The following is an 18,474-nucleotide window of genomic DNA, read 5'->3' on the forward strand; positions in this document are numbered from 1 at the left end:
ATTTATTCTTGATTTTGAAAACGAAATAACTTAAATCAACCTCAAACTCAAATATGATGTAAAACTATATTAATAAAAGTTCCTTTTTTTTGCTTTTGGAGAGTATATATGTAAAAGTCACATTTAATCTAAGAAATCGTTTTATTTGAAAAATAAAATGAAAAGTTGTTATAAATTTTCGATATATATTAAATTTATGTTGTGGGATTAGTTACACTTAATCTATAAAAAAACAAGTTACACTTATATTATATTTAGAAAAATGAAAATTGTTATAAATTTTAGATAAAAAAAAAAAAGGAACCAAATTAATTAAAACTTCACGAAACAAACGTGTCAGAATATATATTTTTTTAATTTATTTTTTCAGGTTGGTTGGGACTTTCCATATCTGAATCAAAAGTCTCAACCGGACAAGAAGAGTGGCAAAGAATTTTCCAATGGACGATCGGTGGAAACCCATTAGATTTTCTCTAGGTCTTCTTCGCTTTCTATGAACAATCCGCCATCTCATGGCGGCCGGATCGCTGAAGAGGAGGCAGACTAAGCGATCAAACTACAATCCCTATGCTGCCATGGCTCCTCGGTCTTCTTCTCAAGGTTTCCTTACCTCTAGAAATACTACACTGCTAGTTTCGATTTGTCTGATTTTCTTTGTTGTTCTGGTATCCGGCATTTCTTTGAATGTATTTCATAGAACGGCCATATATGATGCTCGATCGCCAAAGATTTACTCTATTGAGGTGGTAAACGAGTTTCCTCATGATCCTAAAGCCTTTACTCAGGTATGCCAATTTCTGAGCAATTTCAAATTTATGGAACGCATTGATTGAACGTGTGAAGGTTTTTATATTCAAATTTCTAATTCATAAGACTTTGATACATCTATCTCTTGCTTCCCAGGGACTGGTTTATGCAGAAAATGACACCCTATTTGAGTCAACTGGCATATACGGAGAGGTGAATTTGTGTTTTGCATTATGCTTGGCCTCGTAATACTTTTCTTTCTTTTATTCATTGATTGTTGTTACTCGAACGCTGTTTCTTTTTCTTTGTTTGCCTTGCCTTTATGCCAGCATCTTCTCAATTGCTACAAAGTGCGATTAATTGTATTATCCTCTATTGCTTCTGTGTATTTTCATTTCACCCAGCGTTGTTGGCAACTTTGTGATTTGCATACTATGTTTGTAGTTTCCTGTACTCTGGTAACTGCATGATATTATTTGATTTTTTTTGTCCACTGTTTTAATTATGTTATTATTTTGTAGCTATATCCGAAATGGTCATAATTAGGTATTGCTTTGATGATTTTGAATATGGATTCATACCCTTATGCCAGCATTTTCTCTTTCATATTATTTTAGAAATTCCAATTCTTTTACATTAAAATAGATAGGGATGAGAATTTGAGGAAGGATTTTAAAAGTTTATAATGTAGCTTCCTCCCATCCGTTCTTTGTTAGTTTGGGAAATTATTACATTTTTAGCTATCTGAATGATTTAAATGTCACTTGTTATCTATTTATTTAGTTGGTGAGAATTGAATGACTGGTTTTTTAATCCTTAAATTTTTTTATTGCTACTTTTATAACGATTTTCAATTACTTCTTTGTTCCAGTCATCTGTTCGAAGAGTAGCTCTCTCTACTGGCAAGGTAATTCTTCATTTTCAGTTTTTCACATGCAATAAAATAAAGTGACACATTGTTGACGTATTGATGTAATCCTTTTGATCAAATTTTATATCAATAAATCTTTGAAAATTATTTTGCCAATGTTTTTAGGTCTGATGTTACAGAGAGATGAAGATATATACCCTTGGACTGATTTTAAATTGAAAATTTTTTAAAAATAGGAATCAAGCTTTTATTAATAAACAAAAGAAGTATGGTGGATGGTAAGGACTCGACCCTATGGAGGAGCTGAGGGGGTTTACAAAAAGTTCCTGCAATGGGTGTTAATGAAAAAAACATTTGTAACTAGAACTTCCTTTTTTTTTTTTTGGCTCTACAGGTTGAGGTTCTTCACAAGATGGATTACTCTTACTTCGGGGAAGGCTTAACACGTCTGGGGAAAAGGTTCGTGATGGTTTAGATATTAATTGTGTTGTTTTTATTCCCTGATTCAGCAATTAAGATAATGGTAATTCATTCTCAAGTAGATATCGTTTGTAATTTTTGTATGAAAGAAGTATGACCTCCATTCATCTACTGAACCACTCGAGTGGTTACCACTTGTTCTCTTCTCCTCCCATATATATTGTTATTTTTTGGTCTTTATACATCATTGGTAGAATTTCCTATTTTGGATGGACCAGTAAAGTACGAAACCAAATGGTCACTTCTTTCAATTAATTGTAATGAAAGAAACTATGAATCCTTTCTACAATAAAAACAAGGAATTTAATCTGGTGTTTTTGTCTGCTCATGAAATCAGTTATTGAAAACAAAACTTGTGCATTTATATGCAGTCCAATTCTTTTTCCATCCTCAAAAGCTTATCTGTTGACTGTTGTTACTTCACCATGTCATATGTATCTCTATACATTATAGCAGTTAAAAGTATACCTGAGAAGTCCTCAACTATGCTAATTAGCACTTTCTATATTCTTTTGTAGGCTGTTTCAAGTAACTTGGTTGAAGAAAACTGGTTTTATATACGACCAAGACAATTTTAGCAAAGTTTGTGCTTCACCCTTTATACCCATTATTCCATTCTTTTTGTGATTCGTGGGCTGCTTGATTCATGATTAGATTGTTAAAATAATGAAGATAATACCTTTCCTTACCAATGTTAATGTTAGAGGAAATTAAGTTCCTGGATCCTTGAATGGTTCACATGATTTCATAACTTTTATTGATCTTTTGCTCGCAGGATTCTAACCATTGATAGGTAGAGAGGTGCCCTAAATTCTACTGTTGGCTATGTTAAATGTCTTTAGCTGAAAAGTTAATTACAAAAACTTTATTTTTGAAATTAAGTCATAAGATGTAAAGATATAATGCTATTTTTATTTTCACAGGTTAAGGAATTCACTCATCAAATGACCGATGGTTGGGGATTGGCAACAGATGGAAAAGTTCTGTTTGGAAGTGATGGGACATCAACATTGTATCAAATTGACCCCAAGACATTTGAAGGTTTCTCTTTCTTGTTTACGTGACAACTGGTGTTCTATTCTCAATTAAATTCCATGACCCTAAATGCTTGTGTTTTCTGTTCCTAACTGGGATAATGATTTTAAACTATCCTGCCTCAATGAAATATTCATCACCTAAAATTGTTTACTGAAGCAACGAATACTATCATAAGTTTTGGTTTAGCAAAAATTTTGTCATGTTACTTTACACTCATGGCCATTTTTCCACTTAATGCAGTTATTAATAAATGGGTTGTGAAATATCAAGGAGACGAGGTGTATAACCTCAATGAGCTAGAATTTGTCAATGGTGAAATCTGGGCAAATGTTTGGATGGTATATTCTCCATGATATTTGTTCCTTTTTAATGAGTCTTTTTTGTTCCAATTTCCAATTATCATTCTAAAGTTTCTCTTGTCTTAAAATAATTAAAGAAGTCTTAGATTCACCTTTCCTAGTAGTTAGCCTGACAATTGCTTTTGGAAATTTTCATACCCCACCTAATGGCATGTGTTGTAAGTTCATATTTTTTTCATTTGGCTCTCTTGATCACTTTTATTAATTTATCTTTTGATAGAAAACAAAAAGTCGTATTAATGAGTGAAAATATTTACAAGTATAGATGTGGATGAGAAATCTCAAACTAAAACTACTATAGAAAATCTTAAGAAATTTTCCGATCTAGGAAAAATGGAGTGTAAAGTAATTCCAAAATCTCTTACATTCTATTACAAACAAAAAGTGATAACAGAAACAGAACTCTATCAAACAACATCCAGATCTCAGTTTTGTTCTAAAGATTGCTTATTCCTTTCCAACCAATGGTCCAACAAAGAATAGAAACTTTGTGTTTCCAAAATGTCTTCACCCTTTTGCTAGCAACACCACCAAATCCCAACAAAATCGTGAGTGCACGTCCCTTTGAATTACCAACAAACACTAAACTGTTGCCCATGATTTTATAGTTGTCTTTTGGATTAACTGTGTTGGTTTCTAATGATTGGAGGGAAGTAAACTTGGGTAGCACTATTGACACGTTATATGTGGAAGTTTCATGATTTGGATGATAGACATTACTGCAATCTGCCCTGACTAAAATATTTCTTCCAATATCAATATCCAATGCCATCTTGAAAGGTTAAGACGTCCTTTGATCAAATTTACAATTTATCAGCGTCTTTAAGTTGAACGTTTCGTAGTGTAATATTGAAAGTTGCCATATGAAAGACTTTGTTTTTTCTGCCTTATGTTCTCTGGTGCACAATCTTGGCTGACCAAAATTTTAATAATCTTTTTTTCATAATAGGTGATGTTATTCAACTGAGTGGATATGTTATGAAATATCAGATATATAACTTTTTTGCTGGCCTTAATTTTTCTCTGGGCGGTTTAAAGATTTAATGTTCCATTCTGTAGAGTGATTGCATCATAAGAATCTCAATACAAGATGGAAGTGTGCTTGGGTGGATTCTCCTCCCAACTTTAAGGTTTTGCTTCTAATACTGTTTGTGTTTTGCAGAATTTTAATGAATTTAACATCAGTAGAAACTCATTGTAATCCTACTTTTCTTATATTTCATTTTACAGACAGGATTTGGTGCGAGATCGGCAATATGTAAGAACTTTAATCAGAATTAAATGGCTATTTTTCTGCCTGATTATGGTCGTCGTTTGAAAACTTATCTTGTGATATTATATATTATTGTATGATGCATTTGACGAGTTGTCAAGGGAATCTAATATTCATGAAACGTTTTAGTTTCTTTCCCCCTTTTTTAATGTATCAGTTGACATGACTAGGTCTTCAATCGCCTAATGTAGTAGTACTGATCATTCTTGCTTACAGAAAATTGATGTTTTAAACGGCATTGCATGGGATAGTGGCAAGAATCGCCTTTTTGGTAAGGAACCAAGAATCTTTGATATTCTAATTGTTCATCGTTACTTCATTATTGTCAACTTATTCATTTAAGAAGGAAAAATATAATTTTAAGAAGAGAGTGCAGAACAGAATTCCTTGGTATTTAAAAGTTCGCATCTCACTATTGATGGGTTCATGGACTTCTATTCGGCACATAATTCTCTGTTTATTTACTTTCGGGTTCACTCTAAAGTTGGAGTTTATTACGCTGCCTTGTCAATGAATCTGTTGTCATCTTAAGTATTTGTTTTCACTTTGATTAGTAAACCAACTTTGCTTTTAATGTGAAAGTACTCCAAATTTCTTAAATACGATGGTTGTCTATATTTATCTTTGGACCGATGCTCCAAAGTTTTTCTTAGTTTCCCTTTTCTTAATACCTGTTCAAGTTCTACTTTGTATCAGTATCTTCTCTGGCTTACTCGAACTCGAATTGTTTGCCATACATGAAGTACATGAGCTTGTGTTTATTCTCCCTACTTCTCTTTCAGTGACAGGAAAGCTATGGCCAAAGCTCTTTGAGATCAAAGTGCAGCCGTCGAAGGAACATTATGGTGATGAAAAGATAAAGCAGCTTTGCTTGCGAGCGCCAATAACATTTTGACAAGCTTTGCTCAAGATCGTTATGTCCATGAACAAGAAGGTCTACGTTCACCTGAGGCAGTCGACAAATACGTGAAGTTCAATTCTCTTTCCATCGTTCTCAGGTAATCTTCTGACTGCGCTCGGGATGATGATAGCCTAAGGGACCACTTGTTTGCATTGCTTAGGTTATGTAGTACTAGATAAACAGAGGCAGGTTATACTTGTAGGATTTGTGTTTTTGGAACCTTTGAGCTCTGTAGACTTTGGAGTTAATGTAAGCTTTTAGTTTGGCATAATACACAGCACTGTCACTTTTGTTGTATTCTAATGGTCACATATCTAAATTCTAAGGTCAGTCATTCGTATTTACTCATTTATTTCATTTTGACAAGGTTGGTTCTAACTCTTATTGTCATCTCTCGACCTAAGCATAGTTCTACTTCTATCTCTAAACAAAATATTTGAATTTTCATCCCACCTATTAAATTTGGAGAGAAAAAATTGTGATCTATATTCAATATCAATGTTCAGGCCATATATTTTTTTTTTATCTGTACTGGTTTAATTTTGAATACTAAAAACTAACTGATGAAGTCTTTTTCGTTAAAAATTTGATTTAATTATTGCATTTTGAATAATGGATAATATAGTTAAAGGAAAAAAAAAGAAATATAAAGACTAAAGTTTTAGTACAGTTCTGTACTTTGTGTTATTAATTTGTACGAACTTTCATTTCTTAACTATTTTAAATAGTTAAGAAATGAAAGTTACTACAAATTAATATCACAAAGTACATTCTTTTTTTTTTATCAATGAACTCTACTAAAATTTCTTAACTATTTATTAAATTTATTGTAAAAAAAAACAATTTATTAAATTTTTCTTAAAAAAAAAAGAGAGTTTATTAATTTCACAAATTTTTTTATCTGATTAATTTCACAAATTTTTAATAGAATAATTCTATGGATTTCACATTATTAAATAATTATATATAGGCTTACCACACGAAATAAATTTACTGCCCAAATTTTTAATAGAATAATTCTATGGATTTCACATTATTAACTAATTATATATAGGCGTACTACACGGAATAAACTTACTGCTCAACAATGAACCTAATTTTTTAAATGTTTGTGCTAAACATACCAGAAAATAAATGTATCTCTGAATTTTCACTGTTCTTTGAATTCTCACCTCTCACTCTTCAGGTTTGAATTTAACTCTCAACCCTCAAGTTAGAATTGTAATACTAAAAAAAGATACTAATATAAATAATTTGATTTTATCAATATCTTGAAAATTAAAAATATCGAGAAAAAACAAAATAAAGAACGGTTCAGAAATGATTTCAAATTAAAATTTTATTTAGAACATAGAACAGTCTGACGTGGCTAACCTTCCATGACAAATGTCAAAGAACTATTGGCCCTCGCCATTGTACTCGAAATATTTCACTCAGATTTGAATTTGCCGCTACTTAAGCTAAGTTAGTTAGTGACCAAAAGATTCTTACGCGAAGAGATCAGATTAGCGACGACCTTAACTTCCTTCCCTAAACCCTCTGCTTCAAAAATGCTGTATCGTCCTCTTCCATGGAAGCGCTCCAAAATTCATAGTTCTATCTGTATCTCTCTCTCTCTCTCTCTCACGCCATGCCATTCAACTTATCTTCTATTCAGAAATGGCTATCGAGCCGCACCGCATTGGGAGTGAAATTATGGGTTCTGATTGTAACTTCCGTTCTGGTATTTCTTCTTTTAATTGTGATTAGTACCTTCATTTGTCATGTCTACTGTCGTCTGCGGAGGCGGAATCGGAATCGTCGAGCTGAGGATCACGAATCTGCGATGTCGGGAGAAGTATTAACGGTGATGGAGATGAATGTAAAGAAGAGTTCCGATGATCAGTTTTCACGGCAAGGTAGTGAGACTACTCAGAATAGTATTGTCACAAATTTGGATTATTCTGGCGGCCGGTACTCGCCGGCGGCGGTCACGGATGAGAGGAGAAGGATCGTCTTTGGGCTGGAAGAGATTGCGTTGGCGACCGATGAATTCAGCGAAGAGAATGTCATTAACATCGAAGATTACGGTGTGGATTACTTTGGAAATTTGGCTGATGGTACGAAAGTGACTGTTAAGATATTCAATGCAAATAATAGGTATGGTCTTTTTCGGTTCTTGAATCTCATAAATAATCCGGTAATATTGTATAAATGATTCAATATCTCTAAAAACATTGATCCATCAAAATTAGATAGCTCTTGTATAAATTTACTCTAATCTAACTTGGCAGAGAGTTTGAGTTAGTGTCGATTTCTTCTCATTTCATATCAATTTCATGTGTTGAGACCTTCGGAAGAGAGAATGTACTCCATTTAAGTTTAGGTTTAATGTCGATGTAACAACAATAGCTTTTGATTTAAATTCTCATTTATCAGTATCGGAGACAACGAATTCATCAGAGAAGCAGAGAGAATTCGGCATATTAGCCATAAAAATCTGGTCAAGTTGCTTGGATACTACACTCAAGGAACTGCTAATAATAGGTAATATCCATCTTTTACCTTTTTTGGCTGATCTTTTAGATGAATGCCAATGTCTTCCATTATAACTACAGAATGTGATATTGCAAACCTTCATAACTTTGTTTGCCCAGGATGTTTGTTTATGAAAATGTAGAAAATGGGAATCTGCACCAATGGCTTCATGGATGCCCACAGAAACCCTTTAGCCCTCTGTCATGGCCCATTAGGATGAGCATTATTCAAGGAATTGCCAAAGGGTAAGATGATATATACGTCCTAGTGTATGCTAAGTTATGCTAACTCTCGAAATCTATGGAAATCTGATGGATGTGTTGATGTTTGAATTTAGGAAATAACAAGTTATAAACCTTCTTTACATTAGTATTTTATCTTCATATTGTCTACACATTTTCTTATATTTTAGGATATTTACTCTGTTTACATCCAAAAGCATACCACCTCTTTATACCAATGTCAAGGTGTCTTTTGATTTATTAAAATATTGATGCACAATATGTTAGCTCGTGTTTACCTTCTGGCTTCTACTCAGAGTACTCTGCAGATTTCAGTACCACTAAGGAGCTATGTGTGCGTCTGCAGATTAGCATATCTTCATGAAGATGTGGACCCGAAAATTCTCCATGGCAGGTTAAGATCCAGCTGCATATTACTTGATCAGAATTGGAACCCCAAGATCTCCGATTTCGGTCTCGTCGAGGTTTTCCCTCCGGAGTACTTGTCAGGACCTAATTTGGTTGGAGAAACGTCAGTAGTCTCATCTTTTTTTCATTGCTACAAATGTTTGTGTGCTCACTTATTCAAAGGAAATTTGTTGATACTCTCAGAAATGAATCCCTTGAGTCAACTAGTCCATTTACAGAAAGGAATGATATTTACAGCTTTGGCATACTTCTCATGGAGTTGATAACTGGAAGAGCTCCTGTGGACTGCAACCAATCTCAAGTATGTATGATAGATCTTTTCTGATATAAAACAAACTCAAAATCTAGTAGATTGGATAATTTCTTGTTGGGTACTCGTAATATGTTGGATAAAATTGAAGATTTTTATATTGGAAATGTATTGTTATATAAATGGAGATTGAGGGAGGTTTTTGGATGAAAAATGCAGCCATATCTGATAGAGTGGGTGAAATCCATGATTGGGAGTCAACAGGCAGTTGAAACAGTGGATTCCAAATTGGAAGAAAAGCCATCCCCAAAGCAACTCAAACGGATGCTTTTAATTGCCCTTCGCTGCCTTGATCCAGACGAACAGCACAGGCTCAGTATGGCCCAAATCCTTCTTATGCTTGAGCCTCGCGACCTTTTACTCGCTGATGTAAGTATTTCCATGCATATTCATATGCATACACACACACTCATACAATATACAAAAATTCTGCATTCTAACATTTTATATATTATGACTTTCACTCCTGGATCTCCGACTAAAACCGACGAATTCAAGAAAGGCTTTATAAGCCCTAGACGTGAAAGTTCACACCTTGTGTAGAATAGATCTTCCCACACAAACCCATTTTTGATCCATGGACCTTAGTATTATAGGCAAACTGAATGTTTATGTTTATGTATAACAAATTAAAGGTACTGGACCAACTTTTTTTTATAGGTACGAGAGTTCGAACTTCAAAAAAAATAAGAGAGATCCCGTTTGTTTGGGATAAAATTAAGTTATATTATTTGTTCTCTCTTTCATAGGAAAGGAAGAGCTGAATTGATGTATTTTTTTATTTGTATCCATCGGGACTAACGGAGCTCGAACCCGCAGCTTCGGCCTTGACAGGGTGGTGTTCTGACCAATTGAACTACAATCCCAGGGAAAAAAAGTGTCCAAAATAGGTCTCAAGAAAATAAATAGGTTACAATTATTAATAAAATTCCATAAACATTATATGAGAAACAAATAAAATATCTTTTGCTCCTATATATAGAAAAATTTATTCAATATAACCTTTTTATATATTATGACTTTCACTCATCGATCTTGACTTGGAAAATTACTTATCAAGATCGATGAATTCAAGAAAAGATTTGTGAGCCCTAGACCTGTAAGCTTAAACTGTGTGTATAGTAGATCCTCCAATGCAAATCCATATTTGATAATTGATCGGTAGATCTTAGTATTATGGGCTGCTAAATGGCTACCCTTAATTATTAGATCAACATGCTCTAATTAATACAATTTTATAAACACGTTTAGATTATATGGAAATAAAATAGCCTTATGTTTAGATCCAATTAATTCTAAGAAATAAAAATTGAGAGAGGGAAAATTAAAGGAGAAACTTTTATGTGTGTGTATATATATGTATATATATTTTGCATGCATACATGCATTTGTGTGTAAGAAAGATTAAAATAACACTTCAATTCTCATTTTCATTGGCTTATTTTAGGGTTGTCGGATCAGAGATAATGAGACCTCCTCTCGAAGTTGTGTTTGATTAAAGCATTCTATTTAGAGCTTTTTATTTTATTTTATTTATTTATTTAATATAACAAGTGGAGTGGGGATTCAAACTCAAGATCTCTCGATTAGAGATAAGTGTCAATTACAGTTGAGGAATGAATTTGAGGTATTAGATTTTTAGGTTCTTTTTTAATCATTATTTTAAAAGGATAAGATGTATAGAAATGAAAATAATTTATTGTAAAAAAATAATAATAAATGAAAAGAAAAAAAAATGTTGCATTACACTTGTATATATTCCTAATGCATATGTTTTAAAGTTCTTAGCTAATAAAATTCTGATTTCAATTAATAAAAAAAATAAAAGAAAAAAGAGGTACTTGTGTATACACTAAGCAACAATTAACTAGTTTAAAGAATTATAATTTCTAAAAAAAGACAAAAAATAACTAATTTCATTAATAAAATATTTTTCAAAAAAAAAATTATTAACAAAAAATAAACAGAACAAGAAGGTATTGCTACTGCAAGGTTGAATAAAATGGTGACGAGGACCTCACTTTGTGATCCTAGAAACTTATTAGGTGACAATGACTATATTTTATAACAATTTTATGTTTCATTTCAATTTTAACACTTGATAACAATTCTATGTTTCATTCAAATTTTTTTAAAAAAATTAATTTCATTTTAATTCTAGAACATAAATATTATTTTAATTTTAATAAAAGTAATGATATAAATAATGTATGTATGTCTGTATGACGATGCTTAATAGGGATAGGTTTGTATTTTTAAAATTATATAAAAGACAAGTAGGTCTTGAAATGACTCTGCTATCCGCTTTCAAAAAAAAAAAAAAAAAAAAGAGAGAAAAAAAAGACTCTGCTATGATGCTATCCCACTTTTAATATTGATAAAGATAGAGATAAAGATTCATTATTTTTTTTTATTGGGATGTCTCTATATTATGTATTTCTTGTTATTCATTTCGTTTTTTCCCCTCTTCATCTAAATGGAAAAGAAAAACAAAAAAGAAAAAAAAACTTCAAAACTCTCATTGGAAAATTGTTTTTTTCCACACTTTTTACCTTTTTAGCTGTTACGAAAATGATCACTTTATGGAAAAGAAAAAGAAAATCATAATTCTTAGTTTGAAAATTTGCACAAGTTTTGTTTAAAGTATTTTTGAAGAGTAAAGAATCTTTTCATGGATTATGATTACAACCTAAAGTTGACCGGGGAGGTCGGTGCCAATCCTACAAAATAATTAAGTTTCGTTATGAATTTTTAACTTTTCTAATCTACTTTTTTTTAGAGTTCATATCTCCACATCAAATATTTGTTTGACTTTAAATATATCATATACTCTAAAAAATGATTTTTATATTTGGGGATATAAAGCCCAAAAAATACCAAAATATTCTTGGACAAGTTTTTTTTTTCTTTATAATGAATTGAATTGTAGTTATCTTACTAAAATATAGTTATATACTTTTAAAAATTAAATGTATTGCTGAAAATTTCTCTATTATTCCATTTAATTTTATTATTTTTTAAACACTAGTAAATCTTTTGAAAAAACAGTTTTCAAATTTTGATTTTTTTTTCTTTTTAAATTCCGTAAAATTTTGAAATATTTCTAAAAAGGTAAAATAAAACGAGGGCTCAAAACAGAACAAAAGGTAAAATGTTAGGACTTAATTCGAATTACTTGGAAGTCTGGCCTTAATTTTTCTTCTAAACATTTTATCTAAAACAGTAGCTGGGAGATGCCGTCCCGCTCTAGCAACATCTCCAACTGCCACGTGTCCCAGGAGATAACATAATGGCCACGTGTCAAGTAGTGGGCGGAAATTGAAATTTGGAGGAGATCCGCGTAGGAGCCAATAATAGAGTGCACCCCTAAAAAAAGGTAGTTTGGAAGAGACTTGATGCCACGTGGCAAGAGTTGATGGCGCGTGGTGTGGGGGTTGAGTGGATTGTCGTTTTAAGTGATTAGCTGTCGTCTGCTGTTCCTACGACGGCCGTCAACCTCATCTTCATCGTCCTTCACTTTGTTTCCCTTTTTCGCATTCTACGGTCCACAAACATCCCCTCACTCTCCTAATAAATTTTCTCACGTTGTATTAAGAAAAAAAAATCAACATCTTAAAATAGTTACATTATTCTTTCATGAGTTAGTTTGAGATAGTTCGAATTTGAGTTTCATTGGTTAGAATGTGTTGGTGCATGGTTTTGACCGAGGTGACACGTTTGTCGTGTGGTACTTGACCATGTACAATTTGAAGCTTAAGTTAGAATTAAGTTCTAGCCGTTGTTGAATCGAGCTTATATGAAATGCAAGAGATCATGTACGTTTTGAAGGTGGGACTTCGCCTTTTATTAAGAGCTTTATCAGTGCAACTGTCATACCTGTCATTCAATACGCTTTTCGACTAGCATTTAGAAGATTCCTCTGACAACAGAATCATCCTTCCACCGAATATCAGTAGATTTTCTGTCAACCAAAATAATACATCTAGATCAGAGTCGAGCTGATGCTTACTTCACTATGAGCCATTTGTGTTTGGAGTGCTTGAGCTTAGGCCCAGACACACGTGTCCAAACGAAAATGGCCACATGTCGCACTTGATTTTACTCTGTGGCATATTGTTTGGACTAAAAATATACCAAATAATAGTTTAGTTATACTTATTGAAAAAGAAGACACCACATTTGCAACATCACAGCCACCAGATTGCAAGTGTCTTCCTTAAGCAGGATCAAAGGAGTTTACTTTTTTTTTTCCCTTAATCTCAACTTATTTCATTGATCTCCGATAAGCCTCAATTAGCCCTTAGTTTAGGGGAACAAATATGGAAATAATCTCCCTTTAATTTCTTTTTCACCGTTGGCTACTTGCCTTATATTTCTCCTTTCGTCATATATGTAAAGTATTTGTTCATTACTATCTTATTTTTTTTCGTTTTGAGTTTTTCTCTCAAGTCACTTATCTTCTTGTATAAAGCAGTGAGACGATGTCTTGTGTCAGATAGGTAAGAAATCTTATTTTTTATCTTGAGAAAAATACTAAATTTCATTGTTATTTCTCTTTCTCCTAAGTGTGTTTAATTTTTTACTTCAATTTTCCGAACCTTTTTTTTTTGCTAATAAAGTATAAATAAAATACTAATGTATTTTAATAGAAATAAATCTTAAATTTCATAATCTAAATTAAATAACATATAATCTGAAGGTGGTTGCTTCTAGTTTTAGGCAAACTTTCCATCACTCTAGGCACAGTCACTTAGAAAAAGTAGATATAAGAATTTAGAAATACAAATGTTTTGATTGAGTAAAGTCTTCTAAAATGGAATTACTTGGAATGATACCTATTCGCCATTTATTAGTAAAAATTTCAGCCAACTAGAATTGTATTTTGATATTAAATCTCACGTTTAAAATTTATTTAAATTTGGTACCCCTTTCCTCTCATTATCACATGCATCTTATTAATATCGACTTTTTAATACAAAAAATTTGGTGGTTGCCCCGGTGGAACATAATCTTAGAAAGAAAGAATCTTTCTTTCGTAGTCTCACGGTTAACTAATGGTAGCTAACCGTCCTTTTTATAATCAAATAGTGAGATTAAATTTCTCAAAAAATAAAAAATTTGCGAGATTAATAATTTATATGATATTTTAAAATATCAATCAAAATTTTGCACCATAAAACCAATAATTAGGTAAATATTCAATTATTAGTTATTGTGATTTGAATATTTGTGTGAAACATAAGAAAATTACACTTTTTTTAATCTAAATTTATGCATAATTGCTATCATGGTTTTTTCTCCTTTCCAAAAAGAGCGGATAATAAATCAGCTTAGTCTAACTATGTTTTTTTTTTCTTAATTCTTATGGATTTCTATTTATTTTCTTTTATTACAAGAGCTTATTATTCAAGTTTAGACAACAATATTGTTTTATTAGCAGATTTAATCAAACTAATTTGATTGATAATACCACTCATATTCCCACCTCAAACTCTACGAGGATGCACAAAAATTGTATTACTTACAATTTTTTTTTGCGTAGATGGAAAGTTTTACTTTTACTTAGTCATACTTTATAAGCAAAGCTTGTGCTAAAGGAAATTTTAAATTAGAGGATTTAGTTCAAAGTTTCTACAATTAGCTAAAATCTAGGAATAAGTTGTGGTTTTGCAGATTAGCAATCCACACCCCAACAATTTTCACGATAACAATCATGTTTAGATAAATGGGTGTGTGAGTCAAATGTCTTTATTAGATATCCAATATATGAATTAAATTTACCGAACTTATCCTATCACTTAAGTTTTTGGATTGAGTGGTGATTTGTTTATCCTTCTAATGATATCAGAGTAGGAGGTCATGTGTTCCAACAAATTAATTTTCAGGTAATGTAGGAATTTTTTTACGGCTTTGTAACACCATTTATACTTATTGATATATTTAGATATGATAGTGAAAATGGAATAATTATAAACTAATTAAGTTATATTTAAAATCTTATTTATTAATTTAAAAAATTTACATCAACGTCCATAATTTCCACTTTTTTTTCCAAAATATCTATATATGTACATCAAATCGAAACTTCGACATTAAATGTCATCGAGTGGAGACTAAACGGAAACAAGTTTAAATATTTTACCTATATTTTTTTAATAGAAAAACAGAAACAGAGAAAATGGCAATTTCGTATATAAAAGAAAGAAGGGCAGCAAATGCTCCAACAAACTCCACCATTTTATTCACAGATTATTTTACTCCACCACTTCAACTGACAAAAACTTGTGGTCTCTGTTCACTCAACCTCCGGATTTAAGCCCTTTCGCCGCCGTCTCTTTCTCCGAGAACCTCCCTCTTCCTCCACCGCCTATTCTCCTTCATCTCCCATGGCGGCCGGCCTCTCCGCCGCCGTAGCGCCCAAACCATCCCATCTCTTCCTCACTACTTCCCACCTCTCCCTTAAACCTCGAGCTCCATTTCTGCTCCCCCCTGCAGTCTTCCGGAACAGTAAAATCCAATGGAAGGTTCGGAGAAAATCGCTGTTCACCGTCTGCGTGCTCGTCGAGGATCAAAATAGTTCCGGCGAGATGGAGAATCTCGCCGATGAAGGATCACCGATGATTGTGGTCCCTCAGATCCCGTCTCCTCGTGTTGCCGAAAAATTGGCTCGGAAGAGATCGGAGCGCTTTACTTATCTTGTTGCTGCGGTTATGTCTAGTTTTGGAATTACCTCCATGGCCGTCATGGCGGTTTATTACCGATTTTACTGGCAAATGGAGGTGCTCATATCACTATCTCTCTCTATCTTGAAACTTAAATTGTTTTTGTTTCCATTGGCGCCGTCTTCTTTCTGACTGAATACTGAATTGCGATTGTTTAATCTGGCGGTGTGCAGGGCGGAGAGATTTCTTTCTCTGAGATGTTTGGTACATTTTCTCTCTCCGTTGGCGCTGCTGTATGTTTTCGATTTCGTTTCTTCTACCTCTCTACTTTTTCCCGAAGAATTCAATTCGATTTGCCGTTGCCTAATTTTTCGCAATCAATTTGAGATTATCAGGTCGGCATGGAGTTTTGGGCGAGATGGGCTCATAGGGCTCTCTGGCACGCTTCCTTGTGGCATATGCACGAGGTTTCTAAACCTTCTTCTCTATATTATTATTTCGTAATTTGTGTTTGTCTGCTGAGAAAACAACAATCCACTGTGAAGCTTAATTTTTCTCATTTTCCGTCTTCACTTTCCTACCAAACAAACGGTTGAAAAAGAAATCGCTGACGCTTGGAGTACCTAAAACCTTCTTATCTATAGAATTCCGTTGTGTTTGGCCGCTGAGAAAATTTAAACAACAATTCACTGTGAAACTCTCTCATTTTCCATGTTCACTTTCCTAGCAAACAAACAACATTTAAGAAAAAACGATTGGTTGACGCTTGGACTTTGTTGATTTCCGCAGTCGCACCATAAACCAAGAGAAGGACCGTTCGAGCTGAACGATGTTTTCGCCATTACCAACGCCTTGCCCGCCATAGCTCTCCTCTCTTATGGCTTCTTCCACAAAGGCCTCGTCCCCGGCCTCTGCTTCGGCGCTGTAAGTAAAATTTCTCTCTCATTATCTTTCAGAATCTCAGTTTGTTCATATTCCAACTGTTTAATGGTTATTTAATGACTGGGGATTAGTGCTAATGACGGTGTAAAATGACGAAAATAGCCCTGGAAAATGTGGTTTTTGGGTTACTGACACGCTGGCGGGTTGTGGCAGGGCCTCGGAATTACGGTCTTCGGCATGGCCTACATGTTCGTCCACGACGGTCTCGTTCACAAAAGATTCCCTGTGGGTCCCATTGCCAACGTGCCCTATTTCAGAAGGGTCGCTGCCGCTCACCAGGTAAATTAATTAAACTTTTCAGAACACAATAATAATAATCTCCAAAAATCTTTTTTTTATTTACTTAAAATAAAAGTTATAATTTAAATATTTTTCATGTCTGAATTTTTATACTAGTTTTTTTCCTTTCTTGTAAATATTTGTTCCCATTGTTTTTTTTTTTGAAAGATGTACACCTCTGCTAATATATATGTAATAAACGGGTTTAAATTTAAGTTTTAAGAAAATCAGAAAATGTAGAGATCAAAATGAATAGTTAAAAGCTTAGAAACAAAAATATGATTTTAAATTAATCTGTTAATTAAATATAGGTAATAGTTGTAATAAGAAAATAGCTACGGAGTTAAAAAATATAATAGTATTCTTAGACTTTGGACAAGCATGTAGAAAAGTTATTTACGTGTCTGTGTAAATCTAAATTTTAAATATTGTCCACGATTTAAGTACTAAATTTTGGTGATTTTTTTTTTTTTTTTTTTTTGGTTTGGCTTTAGCTTCATCATTCGGATAAGTTCAACGGTGTGCCCTACGGGCTGTTTTTGGGTCCAAAGGTCAGTCTATGATCTATTTATCTATTTGTTTTATTGCAAATTTTAAAATTTTTATTATTAACTATTTTCGAAATTTAAATGGTGTGGTGCAGGAATTAGAGGAGGTTGGAGGCATGGAAGAATTGGAGAAGGAAATCAGCAGAAGAATAAAATCAACGGCCACAAAATCAATCAACGGTTCATGATCAACCAGTCGTTTAGAGGGTTCCACTATTGATTATAATGTGAAAATGAGAAGGAAAGATAAAAAGGCCCTCCCTGAGCAGTAATTTTTCCCTGTTTAATATTGAGAAGTGAAATGTTTTCTAGATTACGGCTTCTTTTTCCTTTTTTTTACTGTATGAGGTAAAAAGGTAGAAGAATGAGAGAGTAAAATTGGTAGAAAGGTTTCGCTTTTACTAGGACTTGCTCTCTACTTTTTCTTTGTGTCTGTGACAGTAGAAAAAAGAAAATACACGTCAGCAAAAAGTAAATAACACGGTTATAATTTTGTGTAATTTTGGATATTTCATAAGTTAATAAAATTTGTAATTATTTGGGCAAAAAAAAAGAAAAAATTCAAATATATATTATATAATTCCACGAAGAGCTCTTAGTTTTGATATGAAAATAAATCTTGTTTGGGGATCACGTGGATGTGAAGAAAAAGGGTTTTTCGAGACAAAATTGTAATTATAATTGAATTTATTGTTTAGTCTATAATTTTTGTATGAAAAAAAAAACTGCATTGGTCTTCCTCAGTTTTATGTTGGACGTTTACTTAAATAAAAAAAAATCTATTTTGAAACTTGAAATACATTTAATTGGAACTGAAATTAAATTTATTGTTTAGTCGATAACCTTTGTATAAAAAACCAAACAAAATTAATGTTTTGCTAAGCTGTAGTTTTATTA

At 32.7% G+C, this 18,474-nt stretch overlaps 3 protein-coding genes across 5 annotated transcripts; all 3 read left to right on the forward strand.

Annotated features, from left to right (window-relative positions):
* The first annotated feature begins 372 nt into the window (after positions 1 to 372).
* Positions 373 to 6,013, forward strand: QC (glutaminyl cyclase). Its single transcript, XM_022285232.2, has 11 exons — positions 373 to 785; positions 904 to 960; positions 1,619 to 1,654; positions 2,013 to 2,077; positions 2,617 to 2,680; positions 3,022 to 3,139; positions 3,377 to 3,474; positions 4,555 to 4,625; positions 4,726 to 4,753; positions 4,985 to 5,039; positions 5,551 to 6,013. The coding sequence occupies exons 1-11, from the start codon at positions 513 to 515 to the stop codon at positions 5,661 to 5,663; spliced, it is 978 nt and encodes a 325-aa protein (XP_022140924.1). The 5' UTR covers positions 373 to 512; the 3' UTR covers positions 5,664 to 6,013.
* A 941-nt stretch (positions 6,014 to 6,954) lies between these two features.
* On the forward strand, positions 6,955 to 10,763 carry LOC111011665 (putative serine/threonine-protein kinase At1g01540). 2 transcript variants are annotated; one of them, XM_022285519.2, is made up of 7 exons: positions 6,956 to 7,808; positions 8,088 to 8,195; positions 8,306 to 8,431; positions 8,775 to 8,939; positions 9,020 to 9,137; positions 9,306 to 9,515; positions 10,594 to 10,763. In XM_022285519.2, exons 1-7 carry the CDS (start codon positions 7,300 to 7,302, stop codon positions 10,639 to 10,641), a joined length of 1,284 nt encoding a protein of 427 aa, XP_022141211.1. In that variant the 5' UTR covers positions 6,956 to 7,299; the 3' UTR covers positions 10,642 to 10,763. The 2 variants fall into 2 exon arrangements, with proteins under 2 accessions (XP_022141212.2, XP_022141211.1); XM_022285520.2 differs by lacking the exon at positions 10,594 to 10,763 and having other exon boundaries at positions 6,955 to 7,808; positions 9,306 to 10,577.
* Positions 10,764 to 15,324: 4,561 nt separating this feature from the next.
* Positions 15,325 to 17,978, forward strand: LOC111011750 (beta-hydroxylase 1). 2 transcript variants are annotated; one of them, XM_022285639.2, is made up of 7 exons: positions 15,339 to 15,925; positions 16,042 to 16,101; positions 16,204 to 16,275; positions 16,598 to 16,732; positions 16,904 to 17,029; positions 17,524 to 17,580; positions 17,673 to 17,978. In XM_022285639.2, exons 1-7 carry the CDS (start codon positions 15,533 to 15,535, stop codon positions 17,763 to 17,765), a joined length of 936 nt encoding a protein of 311 aa, XP_022141331.1. In that variant the 5' UTR covers positions 15,339 to 15,532; the 3' UTR covers positions 17,766 to 17,978. The 2 variants fall into 2 exon arrangements, with proteins under 2 accessions (XP_087974967.1, XP_022141331.1); XM_088118841.1 differs by lacking the exon at positions 17,524 to 17,580 and having other exon boundaries at positions 15,325 to 15,925.
* The last annotated feature ends 496 nt before the right edge of the window (positions 17,979 to 18,474 follow it).

Source organism: Momordica charantia (assembly GCF_013281855.1).
Source record: "Momordica charantia cultivar OHB3-1 chromosome 10 unlocalized genomic scaffold, Mcharantia_2.0 BLBB01000010.1, whole genome shotgun sequence".
In the NCBI taxonomy this organism is placed as follows: domain Eukaryota; kingdom Viridiplantae; phylum Streptophyta; class Magnoliopsida; order Cucurbitales; family Cucurbitaceae; genus Momordica; species Momordica charantia.

Bases quoted from the DNA above. Each gene is read 5' to 3' on its own strand.
- QC (XM_022285232.2), top strand. From the start codon at position 513: ATGGCGGCCGGATCGCTGAAGAGGAGGCAGACTAAGCGATCAAACTAC. The intron at 2,681-3,021 runs GTTTGTGCTTCA...TTATTTTCACAG, and splicing joins ACCAAGACAATTTTAGCAAA to GTTAAGGAATTCACTCATCA. The intron at 4,754-4,984 runs GTAAGAACTTTA...TCTTGCTTACAG, and splicing joins TGGTGCGAGATCGGCAATAT to AAAATTGATGTTTTAAACGG.
- LOC111011665 (XM_022285520.2), top strand. From the start codon at position 7,300: ATGCCATTCAACTTATCTTCTATTCAGAAATGGCTATCGAGCCGCACC. The intron at 8,432-8,774 runs GTAAGATGATAT...GTGCGTCTGCAG, and splicing joins ATTCAAGGAATTGCCAAAGG to ATTAGCATATCTTCATGAAG. The intron at 8,940-9,019 runs GTCAGTAGTCTC...TGATACTCTCAG, and splicing joins CCTAATTTGGTTGGAGAAAC to AAATGAATCCCTTGAGTCAA.
- LOC111011750 (XM_022285639.2), top strand. From the start codon at position 15,533: ATGGCGGCCGGCCTCTCCGCCGCCGTAGCGCCCAAACCATCCCATCTC. The intron at 15,926-16,041 runs GTGCTCATATCA...GGCGGTGTGCAG, and splicing joins GATTTTACTGGCAAATGGAG to GGCGGAGAGATTTCTTTCTC. The intron at 16,276-16,597 runs GTTTCTAAACCT...TGATTTCCGCAG, and splicing joins CCTTGTGGCATATGCACGAG to TCGCACCATAAACCAAGAGA.